General features: G+C 48.8%; 1 protein-coding gene across 1 annotated transcript; it reads left to right on the top strand.

The window, feature by feature from the left end:
• The first annotated feature begins 6,940 nt into the window (after window positions 1-6,940).
• LOC127604950 (uncharacterized) lies at window positions 6,941-10,622 on the top strand. Its single transcript, XM_052072382.1, has 5 exons — window positions 6,941-7,204; window positions 7,275-7,501; window positions 7,593-7,881; window positions 9,926-9,995; window positions 10,527-10,622. The coding sequence occupies exons 1-5, from the start codon at window positions 6,984-6,986 to the stop codon at window positions 10,620-10,622; spliced, it is 903 nt and encodes a 300-aa protein (XP_051928342.1). The 5' UTR covers window positions 6,941-6,983.
• Window positions 10,623-26,241: the final 15,619 nt, after the last annotated feature.

Here is a 26,241-nt window from a genome sequence, read left to right as displayed (position 1 = left end):
CCTGGTTGACACGCCTCTTCAACATCGCGTGGTCAACAGGCAGAGTGCCTCTGGATTGGCAGACCGGGGTGGTAGTCCCTCTTTTTAAAAAGGGATCACACTCCTCAGCCTCCCTGGTAAGGTCTATTCAGGGGTGCTGGAGAGGAGGGTCCGTCAGGAAGTCGAGCCTCAGATTGAGGAGGAGCAGTGTGGTTTTTGTCCCGGCCGTGGAACAGGCCTTAGCAGGGTCCTTGAGGGTATGTGGGAATTCGCCCAACCATTCTACATGTGTTTTGTGGACTTGGAGAAGGCATTTGACCGTGTCCCTCGGGGAGTTCTGTGGGGGGTGCTTCGTGGGTATGGGGTACCGAACCCCCTGATACGGGCTGTTCGGTCACTATACCACCGATGTCAGAGTTTGGTTCGCATTGCCGGCAGTAAGTCGGAATCGTTTCCAGTGGCGGTAGGACTCCGCCAAGGCTGCCCTTTGTCGCCGATTCTGTTCATAACCTTTATGGACAGAATTTCTAGGCGCAGCCGAAGCGTTGAGGGGGTCCGTTTTGGGGGCCTCAGTATTACATCCCTGCTTTTTGCAGATGATGTGGTGCTGTTGGCTCCTTCAAACGGGGCTCTCCAACTCTCACTGGAGCGTTTTTGCAGCCGAGTGTGAAGCGGTTGGGATGAAAATCAGCACCTCCAAATCTGAAACCATGGTCCTCAGTCAGAAAAGGGTGGAGTGCCCCCTCCGGGTCGGGGAGGAGATCTTACCCCAAGTGGAGGAGTTCAAGTATCTTGGGGTCTTGTTCACGAGTGGGGGTAGGAGGGAGCGGAAGATCGACAGGCGGATCGGTGCAGCGTCTGCTGTGATGCGGACGTTGTATCAGTCTGTCGTGGTGAAGAAGGAGCTGAGCCAAAGGGCGAAGCTCTCAATTTACCGGTCGATCTACGTCCCAACCCTCACCTATGGTCACGAGCTATGGGCCGTGACCGAAAGAACGAGATCCCGGATACAAGCGGCTGAAATGAGTTTTCTCCGCAGGGTGTCCGGGCTCTCCCTTAGAGATAAGGTGAGAAGCTCAGTCATCCGGGAGGGGCTCAGAGTCGAGCCACTTCTCCTCCACATCTAGAGGAGCCAGATGAGGTGGCTTGGGCATCTGATTCGGATGCCTCCTGAGCGCCTCCCCGGTGAGGTGTTCCGGTCATGTCCCACCGGGAGGAGACCCCGAGGAAAACCCAGGACACGCTGGAGAGACTATGTCACCCAGCTTGCCTGGGAACGACTCGGGATCCCCCGGGGAGAGCTGGAAGAAGTAGCTAGGGAGAGGGAAGTCTGGGCTTCCCTGCTAAAGCTGTTGCCCCCGCGACCCGGCCCCGGATAAGCGGTAGATGATGGATGGATGGATGGATGGCTCGACAGTGCCCAAAAGTGCCCATTCCTGCATTGATGCACGACATATTGTTAAAGAGGTATGTCCATCAAAATATTCCAAAGCATAACATCTAACAATAAAAATCAATATTTCTCTTAAATGAAAAATGATCGAGGTCGTGTGTGCATGGGACGTTATCAAATTTCACCTAATTGGCCCAAAAAGTATTTATTTATAACAAACAATGTATTTTTTTCATCGATCTATGTGTTTGTACTTTTGGAGACATTTTTGTTTGGTGGCGTGAAGTGAAATTTTACCAACTTCAAATGTATGCCTCGGCTCAATAAGGTTTGGAAATCAGTGAGAGGGATGGATGGATGGATAGATAGATAGATGCAGTCATCTGATTGGTTGCCCTCTATATCAATCAAATAACGGGATTGATGAGAGGCCTGCGAGCTTAGAACCGTTGTTTGCGCATGAGCGGTGATGCAGTCATCTGATTGGTTGCCCTCTATGTCAATTAAGTAACGGGAACGATGATAGGCTGACGTAGTACGTTCTGTGTAGTTAGCGCCTTGTTTGAATGGCATCACCACTGCCGAGGCGTTTTCGACGCTTGTCACGTGAAAGTCCGGAAGCCGCATTGAACCAGCCAAAGAGCCGCATGCAGATTTTGTGGTTTTTGTGGTCCTTGAAACAAGTTGAATTTGTAGTAGCTTTCTCTATCTTAGGCATGTGCTGGAATTTTGAAGTAGAGATTAAATTCCTGATAATTTGGAATTTTCATAAATTTTATTAATCAATATGTGGTTGTTTTATTGCAGGCACGCAAGCCTCTCTTGTTTCAGAGAGGGAGCAGTCGGGTCCACATGACCTGAACTGCAAAGGGCTTTTTTGTTCACTGAAAAAATATGGAGATGTATATGCTGTATTTCCCGAAATAAAAGACAGATTGCTTGGGACAAGAATTATTTTTTTTTTAATTTTCATCTCTGACATAAACAACTCTGATCTCTCTTTGGCAACTTTCTTGAATGTCTCCTGGCCACTGGCCACAATGAGAGCCTGCAACAAGATGTTCTGACAGAACATCAGAGATGGGATTTATTTGCTGTGGTACAATTAGTCTTTCTACTGTAAAGGGTTATTGGATGTCAGGTACAACAGTTACGTGTTCACTGTCATGGGGAGAGTCTATTCAGATTGCTGGACTTGGAATGTCAAGTCAAGTCAAGTCCAACTTTATTGTCAAATTCATTCATGAAAGCAACAGCAACCGAAGCAAGTGCAGTGACATAAAGCCTTTAAAAAGTCACATTATTATTATTATTATCATTATTATTATTATGGGTTTATAGTCTGAATACTTAACACCCCCACCCCAAGCCTCTCCATTTGTAGCATCAACTGTCTAAATGCACATCTTGTTAGCCGCTCCAAGCCAGAAAGCTCACTTTTGTGCAATGAGGATGGAAGCTGGGAAGAAGGCCCACTGGCACCGCTGGCCCAATCTTAATGGTCATCATAGCAGACAGGTCTAATGCTAGTTGGAGGGAAAGGGGGGATAAATCAAAGCACCGATTGGCGCTGTGAGATACAATACAGGTACCCATGATACTGAGAATTGTCAAGTTCCATTTGTATTCATGTCTTTGGGGTTGGGGGTGCTCAGGTGGAGGCTATTTGGGAATTGTGAGCAAAGGGCAACAAATCAACAAACACTGCAATTCTGTGTGGAAAAATGAATACAAAAACTGCCCCTCCTCAATGCCAAATGCCAATGTGAAGGTGTTGTATTGTTATTATTATGATCATTACTTAGTCTCCGTCCCGGTGGTCGACTGGTTAGCGCGTCTGATTTGAAGTCTCTGAATTGTCCCTAGGTGTGAGTGTGAGTGATAATGGTTGTTCGTCTATGTGTGCCCTGCGATTGGCGGACAACCGGTTCAGGGTGTCCCCCGCCTCCTGCCCGAAGATGACTGAGAGAGGTTCCAGCACCCCCCGTGACCCTTGAGGCTAAAGTGGATCGGAAAATAGATGGAAGGATTTATTAGTCTTGTGAAGAGTGCTTTTGTACAGCTGTGACTGTACAAATGTCACGTCGCGCGTCCGCCAGCAGGTGGCGGGTCTTCTCCTCCGCCATTCGGCACACCTGCCCGTAATTTCGGGCTGATTACCCCCCTTTATTTTGAGACTCCGGCAGTCATCTCACTGCCGGAGAATTCCACGCCGCGCCATTGTTCCTTCGTGAAAGTAAAACCTAAATTAATATTACTCATTGCTTCCTAGCCTTTTGGCAATTGTATCGTCGTACCAATTATTGATTGTATTTAAATTATTCCTATAGTCTATTCAGATATTCCTCGCTTTTGTTTTCCGCGAGCGTTTTCTGTTGTCACCTTATTTGTACCCTGGTCCTTATTTGACCAGCGCTTTTTGTTATTCTTCTTGTCGGGTATTTTGTGTTCCGTATTAAAGACTTTTTTGTTCTTTGACAAGATCTCGTTTTCTGTCTGCTATCTCGGGGATCCACTTCCTTATTTTTTGTTGTGCACGGAGCGATCTGTCAATCGCTTCGGGCACAACGTGACAGAATTCTCCGGCCACCATGGATCCCGCAGACATGGAAAAGATCTTGTCCGCTCTGTACCGACAAGAGCAACAGATGAGTCCGCAGGGCCAAGCCCTTTCGGAACTCCGCAGCGCGGTTTCCATGCTGGCTCATCGGTTCGATAATTTCGAACCCCGTTTGGTACAGGTAGAGACACGGGGAGCACCCCCCCCCCCGTGGTTCGCCCTACCACCACTGAGGCTCTCGCATCATTCCCCACAATGATGAGGGAGTCCTCGCTTCCACACCCCCCACGTTACGGGGGTGAGCACGGGCAGTGTGGACAGTTTCTCCACCAATGCTCGCTCGTGTTCGATCAACAGCCTTCCGTCTATGCTAATGACGCCGCTAAAGTGGCATATATCATGAGCTTATTGACAGGTCCGGCGGCGTCATGGGCGATGGTGACGAGCGACGCGAAGCCGAGCCTCCGGTCTTCGCTCCATGAATTCGTTACGGCGTTCCGCCGGGTGTTCCACCATCCCGTGCGGGGCAGAGAGGCGGAGGGCCGGCTGCTCGAACTCCACCAGGGAAGGCGATCGGTGGCGGATTACTCGATCGAGTTCCAGATATTGGCCGCCCAGAGTGGCTACGGAGACCGAGCACTGTGTGGGCTGTTTCGCCATGGATTAAATCCCCAGCTCAAGGATGAACTGGCGACCCGTGACCACAGTTCCGACCTGGCGGAGTTGATCGATCTCTCCCTACGATTAGACAACCGCCTGAGGGAGAGAGACCGGGAACGTGGAGGTGATCGGGTTCCCGTCCCGGCATACCGCGGAGGAGCCGATGCAGCTAGGTGGCGAAGACGCTGTCTTGGAGGAGAGAAGGCGTCGACCCAGCGATCGGGCCATGTCTGACAGCGCCCAACAAGGTCCGCACGCTGTTCTCGGCCATCCGGAGTCGCCGCCCTCCCCTTACACCAAGTACTGTGAGTCGCGACCCCGCGTAGTACCTCCCGAGCCAAGGCGTATCGACCCCCGGCCGGGAAATCCCAACAGACTGGAACTCGAGGGGGAGATATTTGGGGAATCCCGGTCGCTGCGGGTTAGAGCCCTGGTAGACTCGGGGGCGGATGAATGTTTTATGGACACAGCTCTCGCGTCCGAGTTGGGTTGTGGTATTGAGGAGTTGGCTAATAAGAAGCGGGTTTGTGATCTCGATGGGCGTCCCCTGGCGGTAGTTACGTGTAGAACAGAACCACTGAAACTCCGCCTCTCCGGTAACCATGTCGAGCATCGCCGTTTTTATTTAATGCGGTCCCGTAATGCTCCGGTCATTCTTGGGTTGCCCTGGCTCAAGACCCACAACCCCGTAATTTCCTGGGAGCGCCCAGCAGTAGGCAGTTGGAGCGAATATTGTTATAAACACTGTCTACGATCGGCCATCGGGGAACATGAACGAACCAGTGTCGAAACCCCCGAAGCTATCTGCCTTGACGGAGTGCCAGATTGCTATCGGGACCTTCGTGAGGTTTTCAGCGAGGATCGCGCACGCGCTTTGCCCCCGCACCGTCCCTACGATTGCGCCATAGACCTGCAGCCGGGCGCTCCGTTGCCGACCTCACGGCTGTATCAGGTGTCCCAACCCGAGCGCGAGGCGCTAACGGAGTATATAAACAGCTCGCTCGCTGCAGGTCTCATTAGACCCTCGCGATCACCATTAGGTGCGGGGTTTTTCTTTGTGGGGAAAAAGGACAAGACCCTGCGACCGTGCGTGGATTATCGTGGGCTTAATGAGATCACGATTAAAAAGTACCCACTACCATTACTGGACTCCGCCTTCGCCCCTTTACAAACGGCCACTATTTTTTCCAAACTTGATTTACGCAGTGCATATCATCTGGTCCGCATCCGGGAGGGTGATGAATGGAAGACGGCTTTTAAGACCCCGTTAGGTCACTTCGAATATTTAGTCATGCCTTTCGGGCTGACAAACGCCCCCGCCGTCTTCCAAAATCTTATCAACGACGTGTTAAGAGACATGTTGAACATTTTTTGTTTTGTTTATCTCGATGACATTTTAATTTTCTCCCGGTCGTTGCAGGAACACCAGCGACATGTCAGGCTGGTGTTACAACGGTTACTAGAAAATCGGCTCTTCGTCAAGGCAGAGAAATGCGAATTCCATGTACCCGTCATCTCTTTCCTGGGCTTCATTGTCGAACAGGGCAAGTTACGGGCAGACCCCAGCAAGACGCAGGCAGTCACTAACTGGCCGGTTCCAACGAGCCGTAAGGAATTACAACGCTTTTTGGGGTTCGCAAACTTCTACCGGCGTTTTATCCGCGGTTACAGCCAGAAAGCGCTCCCCTTGACCCGGCTTACATCTATTAAGGCCCCCTTTAGGTGGGACCCGGCCGCGGACGCGGCATTCAAAGACCTAAAGGCGGCGTTTACCAGTCCCCCGGTATTACAACATCCTGTCCCTGATCTCCCGTTTGTCGTAGAGGTGGACGCCTCGGATTCGGGGGTGGGGGCGGTGCTGTCCCAGCGTTCTCCGGTCGACCAGAAGCTGCACTCCTGCGCCTTTTTCTCCCGTCGACTCAGCGCTGCCGAGTCGAATTACGACGTAGGTAATCGAGAACTGCTGGCCGTGGTAGCCGCCCTACAGGAATGGCGGCACTGGCTCGAGGGGGCGAAGGAGCCCTTCACAGTTTATACGGACCACAAGAATCTCGAGTACCTCCGCTCCGCAAAACGACTGAACGCCCGTCAGGCCCGGTGGGCCCTGTTCTTCACCCGTTTCCATTTTATCCTTACCTACTCCCCAGGGTCCAAAAATACCAAACCTGACGCCCTTTCCCGTCTCCACGACCCCGCTGAGAAGGACCGGTCTCCGGAGGCCATTCTCCCGGCCCAGTGCATTTTGGGGTCTTTGCAGTGGGAGATTGAGCAGCGGATCCAAGCTGCTCTGGAGGGGGTTCAGGCTCCGGCAGAATGCCCCACAGGGAGGCTGTTTGTGCCTCCGTCGCTGCGGTCGGAGGTCTTGCAGTGGGGACACGGGTCTAAGGTCGCATGTCATCCTGGGGTGAACCGGACTATACAACTCGTCGCCCAGCGGTTCTGGTGGCCGGAGCTCCGGAGGGACGTGACGGACTTCGTCAGTGCCTGCACCTCCTGCGCCTGCGGCAAGTCCTCACGCCGGCCCCCGGCGGGGTTGCTCCAGCCGTTGCCCGTTCCGCCTCGTCCTTGGTCCCACATCGCCCTGGACTTCGTGACGGGCCTACCGCCATCCCGTGGGAGGACCGTCGTCCTCACGATCGTGGACCGGTTCTCCAAGGCTGCCCATTTTGTGCCTCTGTCCAGGTTGCCCTCGGCGCTGGAGACCGCCGACCTCCTTATCCAGCACGTCTTTCGCCTCCACGGTATTCCACTGGACATTGTCTCGGACCGTGGGCCCCAGTTCGTATCCCGCGTCTGGAAGCGGTTCTGCCGGTCCCTCGGGGCCACGGCCAGTCTGACCTCGGGGTACCACCCCCAGTCCAATGGACAAGCCGAGCGTGCCAACCAGGATCTGGGGGCAGCCCTCCGCTGTGTGTGCCTTCACCGTCCCTCATCCTGGGTCGACCACTTACCCTGGGTGGAGTACGCGCACAACACCCTCGTCTCTTCTGCCACGGGTAGGTCCCCCTTCATGGCCGCCTACGGGTACCAGCCGCCGCTGTTCCCGTCCCAGGAGGGGCAGGTGGAGGTCCCCTCTGTGCAGCACCACCTTAAGCGGGCCCATCGCGTGTGGAAGGAGGCCCGGGCTGCGTTGTCCCGCACGGCGACCAGGAACCAGCGGATCGCGGATCGTCGCCGGCGCCCTGCTCCTTCGTACGTGGTGGGACAGAAGGTGTGGCTGGCAACGAGGGATCTTCGCCTGGCCGGCACGTCTGCGAAACTGGGACCCCGGTTTACTGGACCATTCGAGGTCGAGACCGTCATCAGCCCAGCTGCAGTCAAGCTCCGGCTACCACCCACCATGAAGGTTCACCCCGTCTTCCACGTCTCCCTACTCAAACCCGTGTCTTCCAGTGACTTGGCTCCTCCTCCCACGCCGCCGCCCCCTCCGCGGGTCGTCGACGGTGACCCGGTGTACACGGTTCGTGCCATCCTGGACTCTCGGCGCAGGGGAAAGGGGTTCCAGTATCTGGTCGACTGGGAGGGCTACGGGCCTGAGGAGCGGCAGTGGGTGCCTCGCTCCTGGATCCTTGATCCGTCCCTTTTGCGCGACTTCCACACTGCACACCCTTCCAAACCGGGTAGGCCGCCGGGAGGCGTCCATTGAGGGGGGGGTACTGTCACGTCGCGCGTCCGCCAGCAGGTGGCGGGTCTTCTCCTCCGCCATTCGGCACACCTGCCCGTAATTTCGGGCTGATTACCCCCCTTTATTTTGAGACTCCGGCAGTCATCTCACTGCCGGAGAATTCCACGCCGCGCCATTGTTCCTTCGTGAAAGTAAAACCTAAATTAATATTACTCATTGCTTCCTAGCCTTTTGGCAATTGTATCGTCGTACCAATTATTGATTGTATTTAAATTATTCCTATAGTCTATTCAGATATTCCTCGCTTTTGTTTTCCGCGAGCGTTTTCTGTTGTCACCTTATTTGTACCCTGGTCCTTATTTGACCAGCGCTTTTTGTTATTCTTCTTGTCGGGTATTTTGTGTTCCGTATTAAAGACTTTTTTGTTCTTTGACAAGATCTCGTTTTCTGTCTGCTATCTCGGGGATCCACTTCCTTATTTTTTGTTGTGCACGGAGCGATCTGTCAATCGCTTCGGGCACAACGTGACAACAAAAAGCGTACTTAAAGTGCTATATGTAAAGTTGAGTTGAGTTAAAAATTGAATTGAGTGCAACTTTAATTGTCGTAAGCCACAAGAGCGACTCGTGAACAGCCAAAACATCTACATTAACCCTTTCATGCATCCTGTAACCTGATGTAATAACTGTAGAATAACCGCTGTATAATAACTGTAATAACCGCTGTCCCTGAAAGGGTTAAGCTCACAAGCTCTAAAATTTCAACACGATGTGATTTATAATGGGTATAATGTTTTTTTTTTTCGTTGGGTAATGATATCTCAAATTGATCTAAATCAGTTAAGCCTTCTGCTCAAGGCTTACAACGTGTTACTTACATTTTCCAAGTAGGTTTTCCTCTTTCATACACTTCGGTGTGAGTGATAATGGTTGTTCGTCTATGTGTGCCCTGCGATTGGCGGACAACCGGTTCAGGGTGTCCCCTGCCTCCTGCCCGAAGATGACTGAGAGAGGTTCCAGCACCCCCCGTGACCCTTGAGGCTAAAGTGGATCGGAAAATAGATGGAAGGATTTATTAGTCTTGTGAAGAGTGCTTTTGTACAGCTGTGACTGTACAAAAAGCGTACTTAAAGTGCTATATGTAAAGTTGAGTTGAGTTAAAAATTGAATTGAGTGCAACTTTAATTGTCGTAAGCCACAAGAGCGACTCGTGAACAGCCAAAACATCTACATTAACCCTTTCATGCATCCTGTAACCTGATGTAATAACTGTAGAATAACCGCTGTATAATAACTGTAATAACCGCTGTCTCTGAAAGGGTTAAGCTCACAAGCTCTAAAATTTCAACACGATGTGATTTATAATGGGTATAATGGTTTTTTTTTTCGTTGGGTAATGATATCTCAAATTGATCTAAATCAGTTAAGCCTTCTGCTCAAGGCTTACAACGTGTTACTTACATTTTCCAAGTAGGTTTTCCTCTTTCATACACTTCGGTGTATATACCCCTGACTCCTTCCATCTTGACGATTCATGAACCGGATATAACACGGCTCTTCAAGCAACCAAAGAGCAAGAGGGCATCAGAGCTGAATGGACTATCTCCCTCCTGAATGAAAGTCTGCGCTGATCAGTTTGCACCAGTCTTCACACAGATGTTCAACAGATCCTTGTGTCTGTGTGAAATCTCGGCTTGCTTCAAACACAGTTCAGTGGATGACACAGTCAACATGAGGCTGCACATTATCCGGGAACCCTGGGAACAAGGGCGCAGGGATGTACGCAAAGATCCTGTTTGTGAAATTCAGATCTGCGTTCAACACCATCATCCCTGAACTACCTCCAGCTCGGTGTGTATCCTGTCATCTGCCAGCGGAGGACAGCTTCATGACAGGCAGGACATAACAGGTGAGGCAGGGGGTGGGCGGGGCGATATCCTCAACACACACCATCAGCACCAAAGGCCCCCCAAGGATGTGTTGTCTCTCTGCTCCTCTTCTCTCTCCACGCAAACAGCTCCACCTCATCGCTCTCAGCTGTCAAACTCCTGAAATTGGCAGACAATTCCACAGTCATCGGCCTCATGAACGATGGGGACAAGCCTGCATCTTGACACAAAGTGGAGCGGCTCAGGCTTTGGTGTGGCCAACACAACTCAGGGCTGAACATGTTCAAGACTTGTAGAGATGATTGTGAACTTCAGGTGACATCCTTCAGTCGGGTGGCATCCTCAGCTCCCACTAACGCTGTGCAAATGCCCTGTGCCAATCGTTGAGACCTTTAAGGTCCTGGGAATTACTGTCTCTCAGGAACTGAAGTGGGAGACTAACATCAACTCTATCTTGAAAAAGACACAGCAGAGAATGTACTTCTTGCAACTGTTGAGGAAGTATGGTCTGCCATAAGGCATGACAAAGAATTTGTCCTGAGCGTGTGTTAAAGACAGTTTTCCATTCATCTCCCTTTCTGATTTGAACCAGGTAATAAGCTTTTATCCCGTCTATCCATCCATCTATTGATTTACGAAAAAAACGCTATTTTAAAGGTCGCCTCCCTGGTGAAGTGTTCTGGGCATGCCCTACTGGCAAGAGGCCCCGAGAAAGACCCAGAACACGTTGACAAAGAATTACAGGCATAAACTTACAGTTCCTCTTTTCTGTCAAGAATAAATCTAAACAGACAAGATTGTACACACAGTGATCCACACATGAACCTATTCACCGGTATTCCCGGGAAGGAAATCCATCTCAATATTCAAAGGTTTAGATACTTGAATGGCTTTTTAATTCTGGGGAAATGTGTCTCCGGATAGATATCATCGATGTAAGGCTTTTTCATCCACTTTATCATAACAACTGCAGCATAAGTGAAAAGGGTTCATTTTACGTGAGACATGTCCTGCTCATTCTATGAAGAAAGCCTCCGCATGGCTCAAGGTTATGCTCTATTACCAGGAGAAATCATTGGAGGGAGACAAGGAGACACATCGATGGAGCCGAGTCCCTATTCCCCAACATCTGTCATGTTCCGGTCCTTGGCCTGGCCAGCAGGTGGCAGACTGAGCAGACTTTCTGGCTGCACACCTGCTGCCAATCTTTCAGTCAAGGAACTGTGTATTTAAGAACCAACAATCTGTCTGCTGGTTGTCGCGATATTGTTATGCCTTGATGCTTCCTTGCCCATAGACTGTTTTTTGCTATAGATCTCGTCGTGTTTCGCTCTTGAACTCTCGGTACCAATGGTTTTGTGAGTATTGGATTTTATTTTTTTGGAATTGGCTTTCTCTTACGTGTGTTTTGGATACATTGTTTTTGTTTGTCTTCGCCATCCTTATTATCCTCCCTTGCCTTTTGTGCAACCGCTTTTTGTTGTTCGTTGTTTGTGCTCTCTGGTCCTTGTTTTGACCAGCGCTTTATGTTTCTACTTTGTCGGTGCGATTTTTGTACATTAAATATTTTTGCTTCGGAGACCTTGTCTGGCGTCTACACTTTTGGGTTCCAAAAACTTGATTCGGTTAGACCGAATCGTGACAGAATATCCCGACCAACATGGAACCCGTAGACCTCAACAAGGTTATGACCGCCTTGACCAGCCAAGGACAACTGGTGGGTCAGCAGGAACAAGCGCTCGCGGAACTCCGGGGCACGGTCTCCCTGCTGGCCCATCGACTCGAGATTTTGGGTTCACCGGTGGAGCGGGAACCCAATATCCCACACCCACCGCGTTGTGGTGACATCCCCAGCTTCGCGAACGTGAGCCAACGGGCTCTGTTTTGCTATGGCTCACTTGGGCACGTAATCGGTTCAACAAGTGACAGTGATCGCCCGACTTGCTTGAAGTTTTTCCCCATCGTTTAACAACAATGAGAGGTCGACCAAGGAAAATACAAAAAAAGAAAGCGAATATGACATCAAGACAAAAACGGAACCCATCCCCTATTTCCCCCCAGGCTGCAGAAGAAGCGAGTCCTGTGTCAGGCAGTGATGTCTACCCCGACTGTCAATCCACTTAATGTTCTTTACAACGCACCCCAAAAAGATGCACGAGAGGGACAAAAAAAACCACAAGAAGCATTCCACACCGACAGTCTGGCCACTGTGTGTTCCTTCGGAAGCACCCCCAAAAAATGCATGGGACGGCCAAGAAAAACACCGGAAGCCTTCCGTACATCCACACCTTTGCATAGGTTGTCCACCGAACGACTGCCCAACATTTGTGACATTCGCTCTGAAGAAGAGGATGGGAAGGATAAGAAATCAGAGGTTGAGTCACCATGTGACACGCCAAGGTCTCAGAACAGGAAGAGGAGCATAGAGGCTGCCGAATCCAGACGACTTAGAAAAAAACTACCAGTGACGCAAACCACATCTTCTCCAGCAAAACGCCGCCGTTCTAAGAACCTGAAAAATAGGGTTATCACTCCTTCATCATCTGAACCCTCACGACCAAGATTCGAACTAAAGGAAGATGAGTCTTTGCTGTCGTCAGATCTGTCAACTGAGTTAAGTGACCACAAGGAACAGATGCCTCTTCTTTCTTTCCTGGAGGATGAGGAGAGTGTTGATGAAGAGGAGCTGCCAAGTTTATTGATGCAGACAAGACCACTGTCTATCACAGAGGGAGTTTTTGTGTGGTGCAAATTTAGACGCTTTCCTACATGGCCGCCACAAGAGGAAGCCCTGCAAGGAAGACGTTGATTAAGCTTCAGAGGATACCAGGAATCTATACAAAGAGTACTACAGTTTGAAACTGGCCAAAGAGAAAAGCAGCAGCAGCAGCAGCAGCACAAGTAACGTTGCAACCAGACATAACAGTGAACAATCTGATTCTGCCCTTCAGAAGGCCTGCTGGGGTTCTCATCTTGAATCGCAGTGCTTTTCCGGCGTCTTCGCCCAGACCGCTTAGTGCCCTGGACAGAGATGCTCTGAAGGCCTCTGCGCAATATTACGGCTTCAAGCTCAAGAGCAACCTGACAACGCTGACTCACAAGGAGAAACCCCTCTCGTTGAAAAAACCCGGACGTGTGCCTGTGAACTCCTTAAAAAAAGATGCTCCAAGTGTTCAGAAAGATAACACTGTCACCACAACCCCTGAAGCGGAATCCAGCCCCCCCGGGCGGGTGGAGCCGAACCCTGAAGAACCTCTCGAGCCATTTCGGCACATTCCAGAACCGGCCAAAGGTTCTGTGAGTCCTGGTAGGACGCAAGTGTCACCTATGTCCAGTGGAGATGTAGAAAAAGATTCAGAGACTTTACCTGGAGCACTTGGACCTGCAGATTTTGGAGGGCTTCCTCGTAACGACCCGCCGGAAGCTATTTGTTTCAATAAAGTCCCGAGTATCTATCATGATTTACGACAAGTGTTCAGTAAGGACCGAGCTCAGTCTCTGGTACGATTGTGCCATCAACTTGCTCGCTAACACCCCCCTTCCGAGTTTTCGCTTGTATCAAGTTTCACACAAGGAACAAGAAGCATTGAGGGAGTACATCGACAGCTGCCTCTCCGCTGGCCTTATTAGACCATCTAGATCTCCTTTGGGGGCCGGGTTCTTTTTTATAGAAAAGAAAGACAAGTCACTACGTCCTTGTGTAGACTATCGGGGGCTTAACAAAATCACCATAAAGAATAAATATCCAATTCCGCTATTAGATTCTGCGTTTGCCCCTCTCCAATCTGCAACCATCTTCACTAAACTGGATCTACGTAGCGCCTACCATTTAGTCCGCATACGGGAGGGGGATGAATGGAAAACTGCATTCAAGACCCCACTGGGACGTTTTGAGTATCTAGTCATGCCTTTTGGGTTGAGCAACGCCCCCGCCGTTTTTCAGAGCCTTATTAATGACGTGTTGAGAGATTTATTGAATGTATTTTGGTTTGTGTACCTGGACGACATATTGATTTTTTTCTCGTACGCCCCAAGAGCATCAACGCCACATCAGGCTCGTCTTGCAGCGTCTCTTGGAGAATTGACTCTTCGTTAAAGCAGAGAAATGCGAGTTTCATGTGGAGTCAGTTTCGTTTCTTGGTTTTGTCATAGAGAAGGGTCAGCTGAGAGCGGATTCCGCCAAGACTAAGGCTCTGTGTGTATCCTGTCATCTGCCAGCGGAGGACAGCTTCATGACAGGCAGGACATAACAGGTGAGCCAGGGGGTGGGCGGGGCGATATCCTCAACACACACCATCAGCACCAAAGGCCCCCAAGGATGTGTTGTCTCTCTGCTCCTCTTCTCTCTCCACGCAAACAGCTCCACCTCATCGCTCTCAGCTGTAAAACTCCTGAAATTGGCAGACAATTCCACAGTCATCGACCTCATGAACGATGGGGACAAGCCTGCATCTTGACACAAAGTGGAGCGGCTCAGGCTTTGGTGTGGCCAACACAACTCAGGGCTGAACATGTTCAAGACTTGTAGAGATGATTGTGAACTTCAGGTGACATCCTTCAGTCGGGTGGCATCCTCAGCTCCCACTAACGCTGTGCAAATGCCCTGTGCCAATCGTTGAGACCTTAAAGGTCCTGGGAATTACTGTCTCTCAGGAACTGAAGTGGGAGACTAACATCAACTCTATCTTGAAAAAGACACAGCAGAGAATGTACTTCTTGCAACTGTTGAGGAAGTATGGTCTGCCATAAGGCATGACAAAGAATTTGTCCTGAGCGTGTGTTAAAGACAGTTTTCCATTCATCTCCCTTTCTGATTTGAACCAGGTAATAAGCTTTTATCCCGTCTATCCATCCATCTATTGATTTACGAAAAAAACACTATTTTAAAGGTCGCCTCCCTGGTGAAGTGTTCTGGGCATGCACTACTGGCAAGAGGCCCCGAGAAAGACCCAGAACACGTTGACAAAGAATTACAGGCATAAACTTACAGTTCCTCTTTTCTGTCAAAAATAAATCTAAACAGACAAGATTGTACACACAGTGATCCACACATGAACCTATTCACCGGTATTCCCGGGAAGGAAATCCATCTCAATATTCAAAGGTTTAGATACTTGAATGGCTTTTTAATTCTGGGGAAATGTGTCTCCGGATAGATATCATCGATGTAAGGCTTTTTCATCCACTTTTTCATAACAACTGCAGCATGAGTCAAAAGGGTTAATTTTACCTGAGACATGTCCTGCTCATTCTATGAAGAAAGCCTCCGCATGGCTCAAGGTTATGCTCTATTACCAGGAGAAATCATTGGAGGGAGACAAGGAGACACATCGATGGAGCCGAGTCCCTATTCCCCAACATCTGTCATGTTCCGGTCCTGGGCCTGGCCAGCAGGTGGCAGACTGAGCAGACTTTCTGGCTGCACACCTCCTGCCAATCTTTCAGTCAAGGAACTGTGTATTTAAGAACCAACAATCTGTCTGCTGGTTGTCGCGATATTGTTATGCCTTGATGCTCCCTTGCCCATAGACTGTTTTTTGCTATAGATCTCGTCGTGTTTCGCTCTTGAACTCTCGGTACCAATGGTTTTGTGAGTATTGTATTTTTTTTTTTTAGAATTGTCTTTCTCTTACGTGTGTTTTGATACATTGTTTTTGTTTGTCTTCGCCATCCTTATTATCCTCCCTTGCCTTTTGTGCAACCGCTTTTTGTTGTTCGTTGTTTGTGCCCTCTGGTCCTTGTTTTGACCAGCGCTTTATGTTTCTACTTTGTCGGTGCGATTTTTGTACATTAAATATTTTTGCTTCGGAGACCTTGTCTGGCGTCTACACTTTTGGGTTCCAAAAACTTGATTCGGTTAGACCGAATCGTGACAGAATATCCCGACCAACATGGAACCCGTAGACCTCAACAAGGTTATGACCGCCTTGACCAGCCAAGGACAACTGGTGGGTCAGCAGGAACAAGCGCTCGCGGAACTCCGGGGCACGGTCTCCCTGCTGGCCCATCGACTCGAGATTTTGGGTTCACCGGTGGAGCGGGAACCCAATATCCCACACTCACCGCGTTGTGGTGACATCCCCAGCTTTGCGAACGTGAGCCAACGGGCTCTGTTTTGCTATGGCTCACTTGGGCACGTAATCGGTTCAACAAGTGACAGTGATCGCCCGACTTGCTTGAAGTTTTTCCCCATCGTTTAACAACATTGAGAGGTCGACCAAGGAAAATACAAAAAAAGAAAGCGAATATGACATCAAGACAAAAACGGAACCCATCCCCTATTTCCCCCAGGCTGCAGAAGAAGCGAGTCCTGTGTCAGGCAGTGATGTCTACACCGACTGTCAATCCACTTAATGTTCTTTAAAAACGCACCCCAAAAAGATGCACGAGAGGGACAAAAAAAAACCACAAGAAGCATTCCACACCGACAGTCTGGCCACTGTGTGTTCCTTCGGAAGCATCCCCAAAAAATGCATGGGACGGCCAAGAAAAGCACCGGAAGCCTTCCGTACATCCACACCTTTGCATAGGTTGTCCACCGAACGACTGCCCAACATTTGTGACATTCGCTCTGAAGAAGAGGATGGGAAGGATAAGAAATCAGAGGTTGAGTCACCATGCGACACGCCAAGGTCTCAGAACAGGAAGAGGAGCATAGAGGCTGCCGAATCCAGACGACTTAGAAAAAAACTACCAGTGACGCAAACCACATCTTCTCCAGCAAAACGCCGCCGTTCTAAGAACCTGAAAAATAGGGTTATCACTCCTTCATCATCTGAACCCTCACGACCAAGATTCGAACTAAAGGAAGATGAGTCTTTGCTGTCGTCAGATCTGTCAACTGAGTTAAGTGACCACAAGGAACAGATGCCTCTTCTTTCTTTCCTGGAGGATGAGGAGAGTGTTGATGAAGAGGAGCTGCCAAGTTTATTGATGCAGACAAGACCACTGTCTATCACAGCGGGAGTTTTTGTGTGGTGCAAATTTAGACGCTTTCCTACATGGCCGCCACAAGAGGAAGCCCTGCAAGGAAGACGTTGATTAAGCTTCAGAGGATACCAGGAATCTATACAAAGAGTACTACAGTTTGAAACTGGCCTAAGAGAAAAGCAGCAGCAGCAGCAGCAGCACAAGTAACGTTGCAACCAGACATAACAGTGAACAATCTGATTCTGCCCTTCAGAAGGCCTGCTGGGGTTCTCATCTTGAATCGCAGTGCTTTTCCGGCGTCTTCGCCCAGACCGCTTAGTGCCCTGGACAGAGATGCTCTGAAGGCCTCTGCGCAATATTACGGCTTCAAGCTCAAGAGCAACCTGACAACGCTGACTCACAAGGAGAAACCCCTCTCGTTGAAAAAACCCGGACGTGTGCCTGTGAACTCCTTAAAAAAAGATGCTCCAAGTGTTCAGAAAGATAACACTGTCACCACAACCCCTGATGCGGAATCCAGCCCCCCCGGGCGGGTGGAGCCGAACCCTGAAGAACCTCTCGAGCCATTTCGGCACATTCCAGAACCGGCCAAAGGTTCTGTGAGTCCTGGTAGGACGCAAGTGTCACCTATGTCCAGTGGAGATGTAGAAAAAGATTCAGAGACTTTACCTGGAGCAGTTGGACCTGCAGATTTTGGAGGGCTTCCTCGTAACGACCCGCCGGAATCTATTTGTTTCGATAAAGTCCCGAGTATCTATCATGATTTATGACAAGTGTTCAGTAAGGACCGAGCTCAGTCTCTGGTACGATTGTGCCATCAACTTGCTCGCTAACACCCCCCTTCCGAGTTCTCGCTTGTATCAAGTTTCACACAAGGAACAAGAAGCATTGAGGGAGTACATCGACAGCTGCCTCTCCGCTGGCCTTATTAGACCATCTAGATCTCCTTTGGGGGCCGGGTTCTTTTTTATAGAAAAGAAAGACAAGTCACTACGTCCTTGTGTAGTTCTTTTTTATAGAAAAGAAAGACAAGTCACTACGTCCTTGTGTAGACTATCGGGGGCTTAACAAAATCACCATAAAGAATAAATATCCAATTCCGCTATTAGATTCTGCGTTTGCCCCTCTCCAATCTGCAACCATCTTCACTAAACTGGATCTACGTAGCGCCTACCATTTAGTCCGCATACGGGAGGGGGATGAATGGAAAACTGCATTCAAGACCCCACTGGGACATTTTGAGTATCTAGTCATGCCTTTTGGGTTGACCAACGCCCCCGCCGTTTTTCAGAGCCTTATTAATGACGTGTTGAGAGATTTATTGAATGTATTTTGCTTTGTGTACCTGGACGACATATTGATTTTTTTCTCGTACGCCCCAAGAGCATCAACGCCACATCAGGCTCGTCTTGCAGCGTCTCTTGGAGAATCGACTCTTCGTTAAAGCAGAGAAATGCGAGTTTCATGTGGAGTCAGTTTCGTTTCTTGGTTTTGTCATAGAGAAGGGTCAGCTGAGAGTGGATTCCGCCAAGACAAAGGCTCTGTGTGTATCCTGTCATCTGCCAGCGGAGGACAGCTTCATGACGGGCAAGACATAACAGGTGAGGCAGGGGTGGGCGGGGCGATATCCTCAACACACACCATCAGCACCAAAGGCCCCCAAGGATGTGTTGTCTCTCTGCTCCTCTTCTCTCTCCACGCAAACAGCTCCACCTCATCGCTCTCAGCTGTCAAACTCCTGAAATTGGCAGACAATTCCACAGTCATCGGCCTCATGAACGATGGGGACAAGCCTGCATCTTGACACAAAGTGGAGCGGCTCAGGCTTTGGTGTGGCCAACACAACTCAGGGCTGAACATGTTCAAGACTTGTAGAGATGATTGTGAACTTCAGGTGACATCCTTCAGTCGGGTGGCATCCTCAGCTCCCACTAACGCTGTGCAAATGCCCTGTGCCAATCGTTGAGACCTTAAAGGTCCTGGGAATTACTGTCTCTCAGGAACTGAAGTGGGAGACTAACATCAACTCTATCTTGAAAAAGACAGCAGAGAATGTACTTCTTGCAACTGTTGAGGAAGTATGGTCTGCCATAAGGCATGACAAAGAATTTGTCCTGAGCGTGTGTTAAAGACAGTTTTCCATTCATCTCCCTTTCTGATTTGAACCAGGTAATAAGCTTTTATCCCGTCTATCCATCCATCTATTGATTTACGAAAAAAACGCTATTTTAAAGGTCGCCTCCCTGGTGAAGTGTTCTGGGCATGCCCTACTGGCAAGAGGCCCCGAGAAAGACCCAGAACACGTTGACAAAGAATTACAGGCATAAACTTACAGTTCCTCTTTTCTGTCAACAATAAATCTAAACAGACAAGATTGTACACACAGTGATACACATATGAACCTATTCACCGGTATTCCCGGGAAGGAAATCCATCTCAATATTCAAAGGTTTAGATATTTGAATGGCTTTTTAATTCTGGGGAAATGTGTCTCCGGATAGATATCATCGATGTAAGGGTTTTTCATCCACTTTTTCATAACAACTGCAGCATGAGTGAAAAGGGTTCATTTTACCTGAGACATGTCCTGCTCATTCTATGAAGAAAGCCTCCACATGGCTCAAGGTTATGCTCTATTACCAGGAGAAATCATTGGAGGGAGACAAGGAGACACATCGATGGAGCCGAGTCCCTATTCCCCAACATCTGTCAGGTTCCGGTCCTTGGCCTGGCCAGCAGGTGGCAGACTGAGCAGACTTTCTGGCTGCACACCTGCTGCCAATCTTTCAATCAAGGAACTGTGTATTTAAGAACCAACAATCTGTCTGCTGGTTGTCGCGATATTGTTATGCCTTGATGCTTCCTTGCCCATAGACTGTTTTTTGCTATAGTAGTGATGGGTCCATGAGGCCTCATGAGGCGTGTCGACACACTGACACACTGTGTTGATACTGTGCTGATACTGTGTCACTGACCACTGCCACCTGCTGGACCTTCAAGATCCCTGCATCCAACCCACTCAACAGACTGAACTGACTGATAATTTTTTTTGTATATTGAACATATAATATAATATACAATTCGGTAATAAATTGGCAAAAAGTGAATGTAAGATATAAAAAAAGGAAAAGAAAATAGTCATCATCACAAATATGTGTTCAAAGGAGTAGAAAGAAGTAAAAAAAAACCCCTAGAGTCCTACCCCTTCTTATATATGAATTGATCATTTTTCAAAATAGAAAAGAAAGTCTACATATCAACAAATGCTTTTACCCTTATGTATGCTGTACTTATACATTTTTACAACTTTAGGTTTGTATATACAGTACATACTCATTGGAGCACAAGTATATGTCGATTTTCTCATATTCATAATGGATGCTACATTTCATTAATATATTAAATAATCTCATCAATGTATTGCTATATTTCATGGGTGTATCGAATTTATTAGCTTAATTCTGATTTGTGTAGTTGTCTTGTACTACTCTCAAATTCATTTTTAATCTCAGCAAGAGAGTTACTCATTTTACTGGTCCGTTTCAGAATCATTCCACAGATTTACACCTATTACAGATACACTCCTTTGCGTGATGTTTGTTCGTGTTTTGGATTCTTCTGTATAGGTTAGTACCCCTTAAATTATGACAACTTTCTCGAATTTTAAAAAGCTTCTGGATGTTTTGGCAAAGGAGGTTATTGTGTGCTTTGTACATTGATTGGGCGATTTTGAAGTCAACCAGGTCATGAGATTTCATTGTTTAATTTGATAAACAGTGGATTTGTGGGTTCCGTCTATTTGGAGCCAGTGATTGTTTTAAAACTACAATACAAAGCTATCAGAACAGTGTTTTACTGGCATTTCCCCATATTTCCACACAATAGGTCAAATATGGAAGTAATAAAAGTGTGTACAAGGATTTCTTATTCAGCACATCCTTAGTTTTGGGAGGATCCCTATGGTTTGGGATATTTTTCTTTTATTATCTATTATGTAGCTGCCAGCACGGTTTTGCATCTACAACTGTTCCAAGACATTTTCATAAGGTCATTCATCGATTTGATGAAGTGTATACAATATCATTCACATCCATGCATTCATTCATTTTGCAACATTCAATGTGTTCAAATAATGTGAAGATCATTTGAATGAGGATGCTTGTGGGCTTTGATTTCACATGTTTATTGAGAAAAATAAGATGCTCCAATGTTTTAAACTTCAGCCTGTTGAGTCTTTTACAAGCAATTTCTCCTGCTGTGAAGAACACACGCTCACAAGGGATGGATGTGGCTGGCGTACAAAGGAACTCCTTTGCGAGGTGGGAGAGGTTTGGGAAAGAAGTGTGTTGGTCCTTCCAGTACAGCTGCTTCCTGGAACCTTGATTGTCAAACATGGAGTGGAGAGTCAACCAATAATTACTGATTGTCAATTAATCATCAACATAGCAACCGTGAAAAGATGAGTGAACGTTTGTATACCTGGCGTAATACCGGGTGTATCGCGAACTTCATTCTCATGCTTGGCCCGATAATGCCTCAGCATGGTGGAGGTGCTTCTGTTGGCGAATTGACTTGGCAAATTCGACATTTCACCTGTAATGAAATGTGAATAAGAAGTAACTATGAGTTACCTTGAAGTGTATTCGGATTAGAATGGTACAACACGTCAATAATCTGAGAGGCACTCGGCGAGTGCCTCTCGCCGAGAGGCTCTCGGCGACAGAAGGCGATTTGAATAAATAAATAAATAATACCTTATTCTCCAGGACATCAAAATGGTCCCACACGGCGGATGATTTGCGTCTCTGCTCCATAATCGGCAAGGAAGGCAAGGCACGAACACGAAGTCTGCACTGACACGAGCTTCGACAAGCGAGCGTGAGTGAGGTCTGGCTTGTTTCGGCAGGTGTTCCTTATAAACACTGTGTGGCGGGCTTTTGCTGCGTCAACGCCCTCTGCACTGAGTCGACGCCCCCTGGACTAAGTGGCGCAGCCTGTACTGTGCCAAGAAGCCGATGCAGGTGCAGTTCACGTGTCAATTAGCAGCCTGGACTGTGTCAACGCAGCCGATGTGTCAATTAGCAGCCTGGACTGTGTCAACACAGTCGATGTGTCAATTAGCAGCCTGGACTGTGTCAACGCAGCCGGTGTGTCAATTAGAAGCCTGGACTGTGTCAACGCAGTTCACGTGTCAATCACGTGACGTAATGAGCCAGCACATGCATCGACACGTGGTTTGCTCTGTGAGCCCGGCGCATGTGTCAATGCATCGGTGTCGCTGGACCCATCACTATGCTATAGATCTCGTCGTATTTCGCTCTTGAACTCTCGGTACCAATGGTTTTGTGAGTATTGGATTTTATTTTTTTGGAATTGGCTTTCTCTTACGTGTGTTTTGGATAAATTGTTTTGGTTTGTCTTCGCCATCCTTATTATCCTCCCTTGCCTTTTGTGCAACCGCTTTTTGTTGTTCGTTGTTTGTGCTCTCTGGTCCTTGTTTTGACCAGCGCTTCATGTTTCTACTTTGTCGGTGCGATTTTTGTACATTAAATATTTTTGCTTCGGAGACCTTGTCTGGCGTCTACACTTTTGGGTTCCAAAAACTTGATTCGGTTAGACCGAATCGTGACAGAATATCCCGACCAACATGGAACCCGTAGACCTCAACAAGGTTATGACCGCCTTGACCAGCCAAGGATAACTGGTGGGTCAGCAGGAACAAGCGCTCGCGGAACTCCGGGGCACGGTCTCCCTGCTGGCCCATCGACTCGAGATTTTGGGTTCACCGGTGGAGCGGGAACCCAATATCCCACACCCACCGCGTTGTGGTGACATCCCCAGCTTCGCGAACGTGAGCCAACGGGCTCTGTTTTGCTATGGCTCACTTGGGCACGTAATCGGTTCAACAAGTGACAGTGATCGCCCGACTTGCTTGAAGTTTTTCCCCATCGTTTAACAACAATGAGAGGTCGACCAAGGAAAATACAAAAAAAGAAAGCGAATATGACATCAAGACAAAAACGGAACCCATCCCCTATTTCCCCCCAGGCTGCAGAAGAAGCGAGTCCTGTGTCAGGCAGTGATGTCTACCCCGACTGTCAATCCACTTAATGTTCTTTACAACGCACCCCAAAAAGATGCACGAGAGGGACAAAAAAAACCACAAGAAGCATTCCACACCGACAGTCTGGCCACTGTGTGTTCCTTCGGAAGCACCCCCAAAAAATGCTTGGGACGGCCAAGAAAAGCACCGGAAGCCTTCCGTACATCCACACCTTTGCATAGGTTGTCCACCGAACGACTGCCCAACATTTGTGACATTCGCTCTGAAGAAGAGGATGGGAAGGATAAGAAATCAGAGGTTGAGTCACCATGCGACACGCCAAGGTCTCAGAACAGGAAGAGGAGCATAGAGGCTGCCGAATCCAGACGACTTAGAAAAAAACTACCAGTGACGCAAACCACATCTTCTCCAGCAAAACGCCGCCGTTCTAAGAACCTGAAAAATAGGGTTATCACTCCTTCATCATCTGAACCCTCACGACCAAGATTCGAACTAAAGGAAGATGAGTCTTTGCTGTCGTCAGATCTGTCAACTGAGTTAAGTGACCACAAGGAACAGATGCCTCTTCTTTCTTTCCTGGAGGATGAGGAGAGTGTTGATGAAGAGGAGCTGCCAAGTTTATTGATGCAGACAAGACCACTGTCTATCACAGAGGGAGTTTTTGTGTGGTGCAAATTTAGACGCTTTCCTACATGGCCGCCACAAGAGGAAGCCCTGCAAGGAAGACGTTGATTAAGCTTCAGACGATACCAGGAATCTATACAAAGAGTACTACAGTTTGAAACTGGCCAAAGAGAAAAGCAGCAGCAGCAGCAGCAGCACAAGTAACGTTGCAACCAGACATAACAGTGAACAATCTGATTCTGCCCTTCAGAAGGCCTGCTGGGGTTCTCATCTTGAATCGCAGTGCTTTTCCGGCGTCTTCGCCCAGACCGCTTAGTGCCCTGGACAGAGATGCTCTGAAGGCCTCTGCTCAATATTACGGCTTCAAGCTCAAGAGCAACCTGACAACGCTGACTCACAAGGAGAAACCCCTCTCGTTGAAAAAACCCGGACGTGTGCCTGTGAACTCCTTAAAAAAAGATGCTCCAAGTGTTCAGAAAGATAACACTGTCACCACAACCCCTGAAGCGGAATCCAGCCCCCCCGGGCGGGTGGAGCCGAACCCTGAAGAACCTCTCGAGCCATTTCGGCACATTCCAGAACCGGCCAAAGGTTCTGTGAGTCCTGGTAGGACGCAAGTGTCACCTATGTCCAGTGGAGATGTAGAAAAAGATTCAGAGACTTTACCTGGAGCAGTTGGACCTGCAGATTTTGGAGGGCTTCCTCGTAACGCCCCGCCGGAATCTATTTGTTTCGATAAAGTCCCGAGTATCAATCATGATTTACGACAAGTGTTCAGTAAGGACCGAGCTCAGTCTCTGGTACGATTGTGCCATCAACTTGCTCGCTAACACCCCCCTTCCGAGTTCTCGCTTGTATCAAGTTTCACACAAGGAACAAGAAGCATTGAGGGAGTACATCGACAGCTGCCTCTCCGCTGGCCTTATTAGACCATCTAGATCTCCTTTGGGGGCCGGGTTCTTTTTTATAGAAAAGAAAGACAAGTCACTACGTCCTTGTGTAGACTATTAGATTCTGCGTTTGCCCCTCTCCAATCTGCAACCATCTTCACTAAACTGGATCTACGTAGCGCCTACCATTTAGTCCGCATACGGGAGGGGGATGAATGGAAAACTGCATTCAAGACCCCACTGGCACATTTTGAGTATCTAGTCATGCCTTTTGGGTTGACCAACGCCCCCGCCGTTTTTCAGAGCCTTATTAATGACGTGTTGAGAGATTTATTGAATGTATTTTGCTTTGTGTACCTGGACGACATAATGATTTTTTCTCGTACGCCCCAAGAGCATCAACGCCACATCAGGCTCGTCTTGCAGCGTCTCTTGGAGAATCGACTCTTCGTTAAAGCAGAGAAATGCGAGTTTCATGTGGAGTCAGTTTCGTTTCTTGGTTTTGTCATAGAGAAGGGTCAGCGGTGGTAGAGTGGCCTGCACCCACCACTAGGAAACAGCTACAACGTATCTTGGGTTTCGCCAATTTCTACCGAAGATTCATCAGGAACTATAGTCAGAGAGCCCTTCCGTTAACCTGGGTGGAATATGCCCATAACACTCTCGTCTCGTCAGCCACAGGTCGGTCTCCTTTCATGTCTTCCTGTGGCTATCAGCCGCCGCTTTTTCCGTCACAAGAAGGGCAGGTGGAGGTCCCGTCAGTGCAGCGTCATCTGAGACGGGCTCATCGCATGTGGAAAGAGACCAGGGCCGCGTTGTCTCGCACCGCCTCCAGGAACCGGATGATCGCAGATCGTCGTCGTCGCCCGGCGCCAGCCTATCAGGTGGGCCAGGAGGTGTGGCTGTCGACGAGGGATCTGCGTCTGGCCGGCACTTCGAGCAAGTTAGGGCCCCGCTTCACGGGACCGTTCGTGGTGGACGCGATCGTCAGCCCCGTCTCCGTCAAGCTCCGGTTGCCGCCCACCATGAAGGTCCACCCAGTCTTCCACATCTCCCTGCTTAAGCCGGTGGCCACCAGTCCCTTGGCTCCGCCTCCCACCTCGCCTCCTCCTCCACGGATTATCGATGGTGACCCGGTGTACATGGTGCGGGAAATATTGGACTCGCGGTGCAGGGGTAAGGGGTTCCAGTACCTGGTCGACTGGGAGGGCTACGGCCCGGAGGATCGGCAATGGGTCTCCCGCTCCTGGATCTTGGACCTGTCCCTTGTCCGCGCTTTCCACGCTGCGCACCCATCGAAGCCGGGTGGTCCGCCAGGAGGCGTCCGTTGAGCCTTGAAAACTTGATGTCATGCACTTGCACCATCAATTCCCAGCGCCTTTCACTTGATAGGCCAAGGCCTTCTTCGTCCTTCATTCCAACAGAGAATTGCTGACGAGCAAAGGACTTTAAAGCCAAACTGATTTATTCCCGGACTAATGGAATGGCAGGTGTTTGAAGTACACTTATGATAACCAAATGATAAGAGCAAAACTAATGCTTTCAATAAAGATATATCCTTTATTATTTACTCACATCTATAATCATTATATATTCTTCATTATATGATCACTTTTGCTTGCTGTACT

This window comes from Hippocampus zosterae, chromosome 7 (assembly GCF_025434085.1).
Source record: "Hippocampus zosterae strain Florida chromosome 7, ASM2543408v3, whole genome shotgun sequence".
Classification (NCBI taxonomy): domain Eukaryota; kingdom Metazoa; phylum Chordata; class Actinopteri; order Syngnathiformes; family Syngnathidae; genus Hippocampus; species Hippocampus zosterae.
The sequence above is the reverse complement of the archived record's forward strand: the minus strand, read 5'-3'. Positions and strand labels throughout refer to the sequence as shown.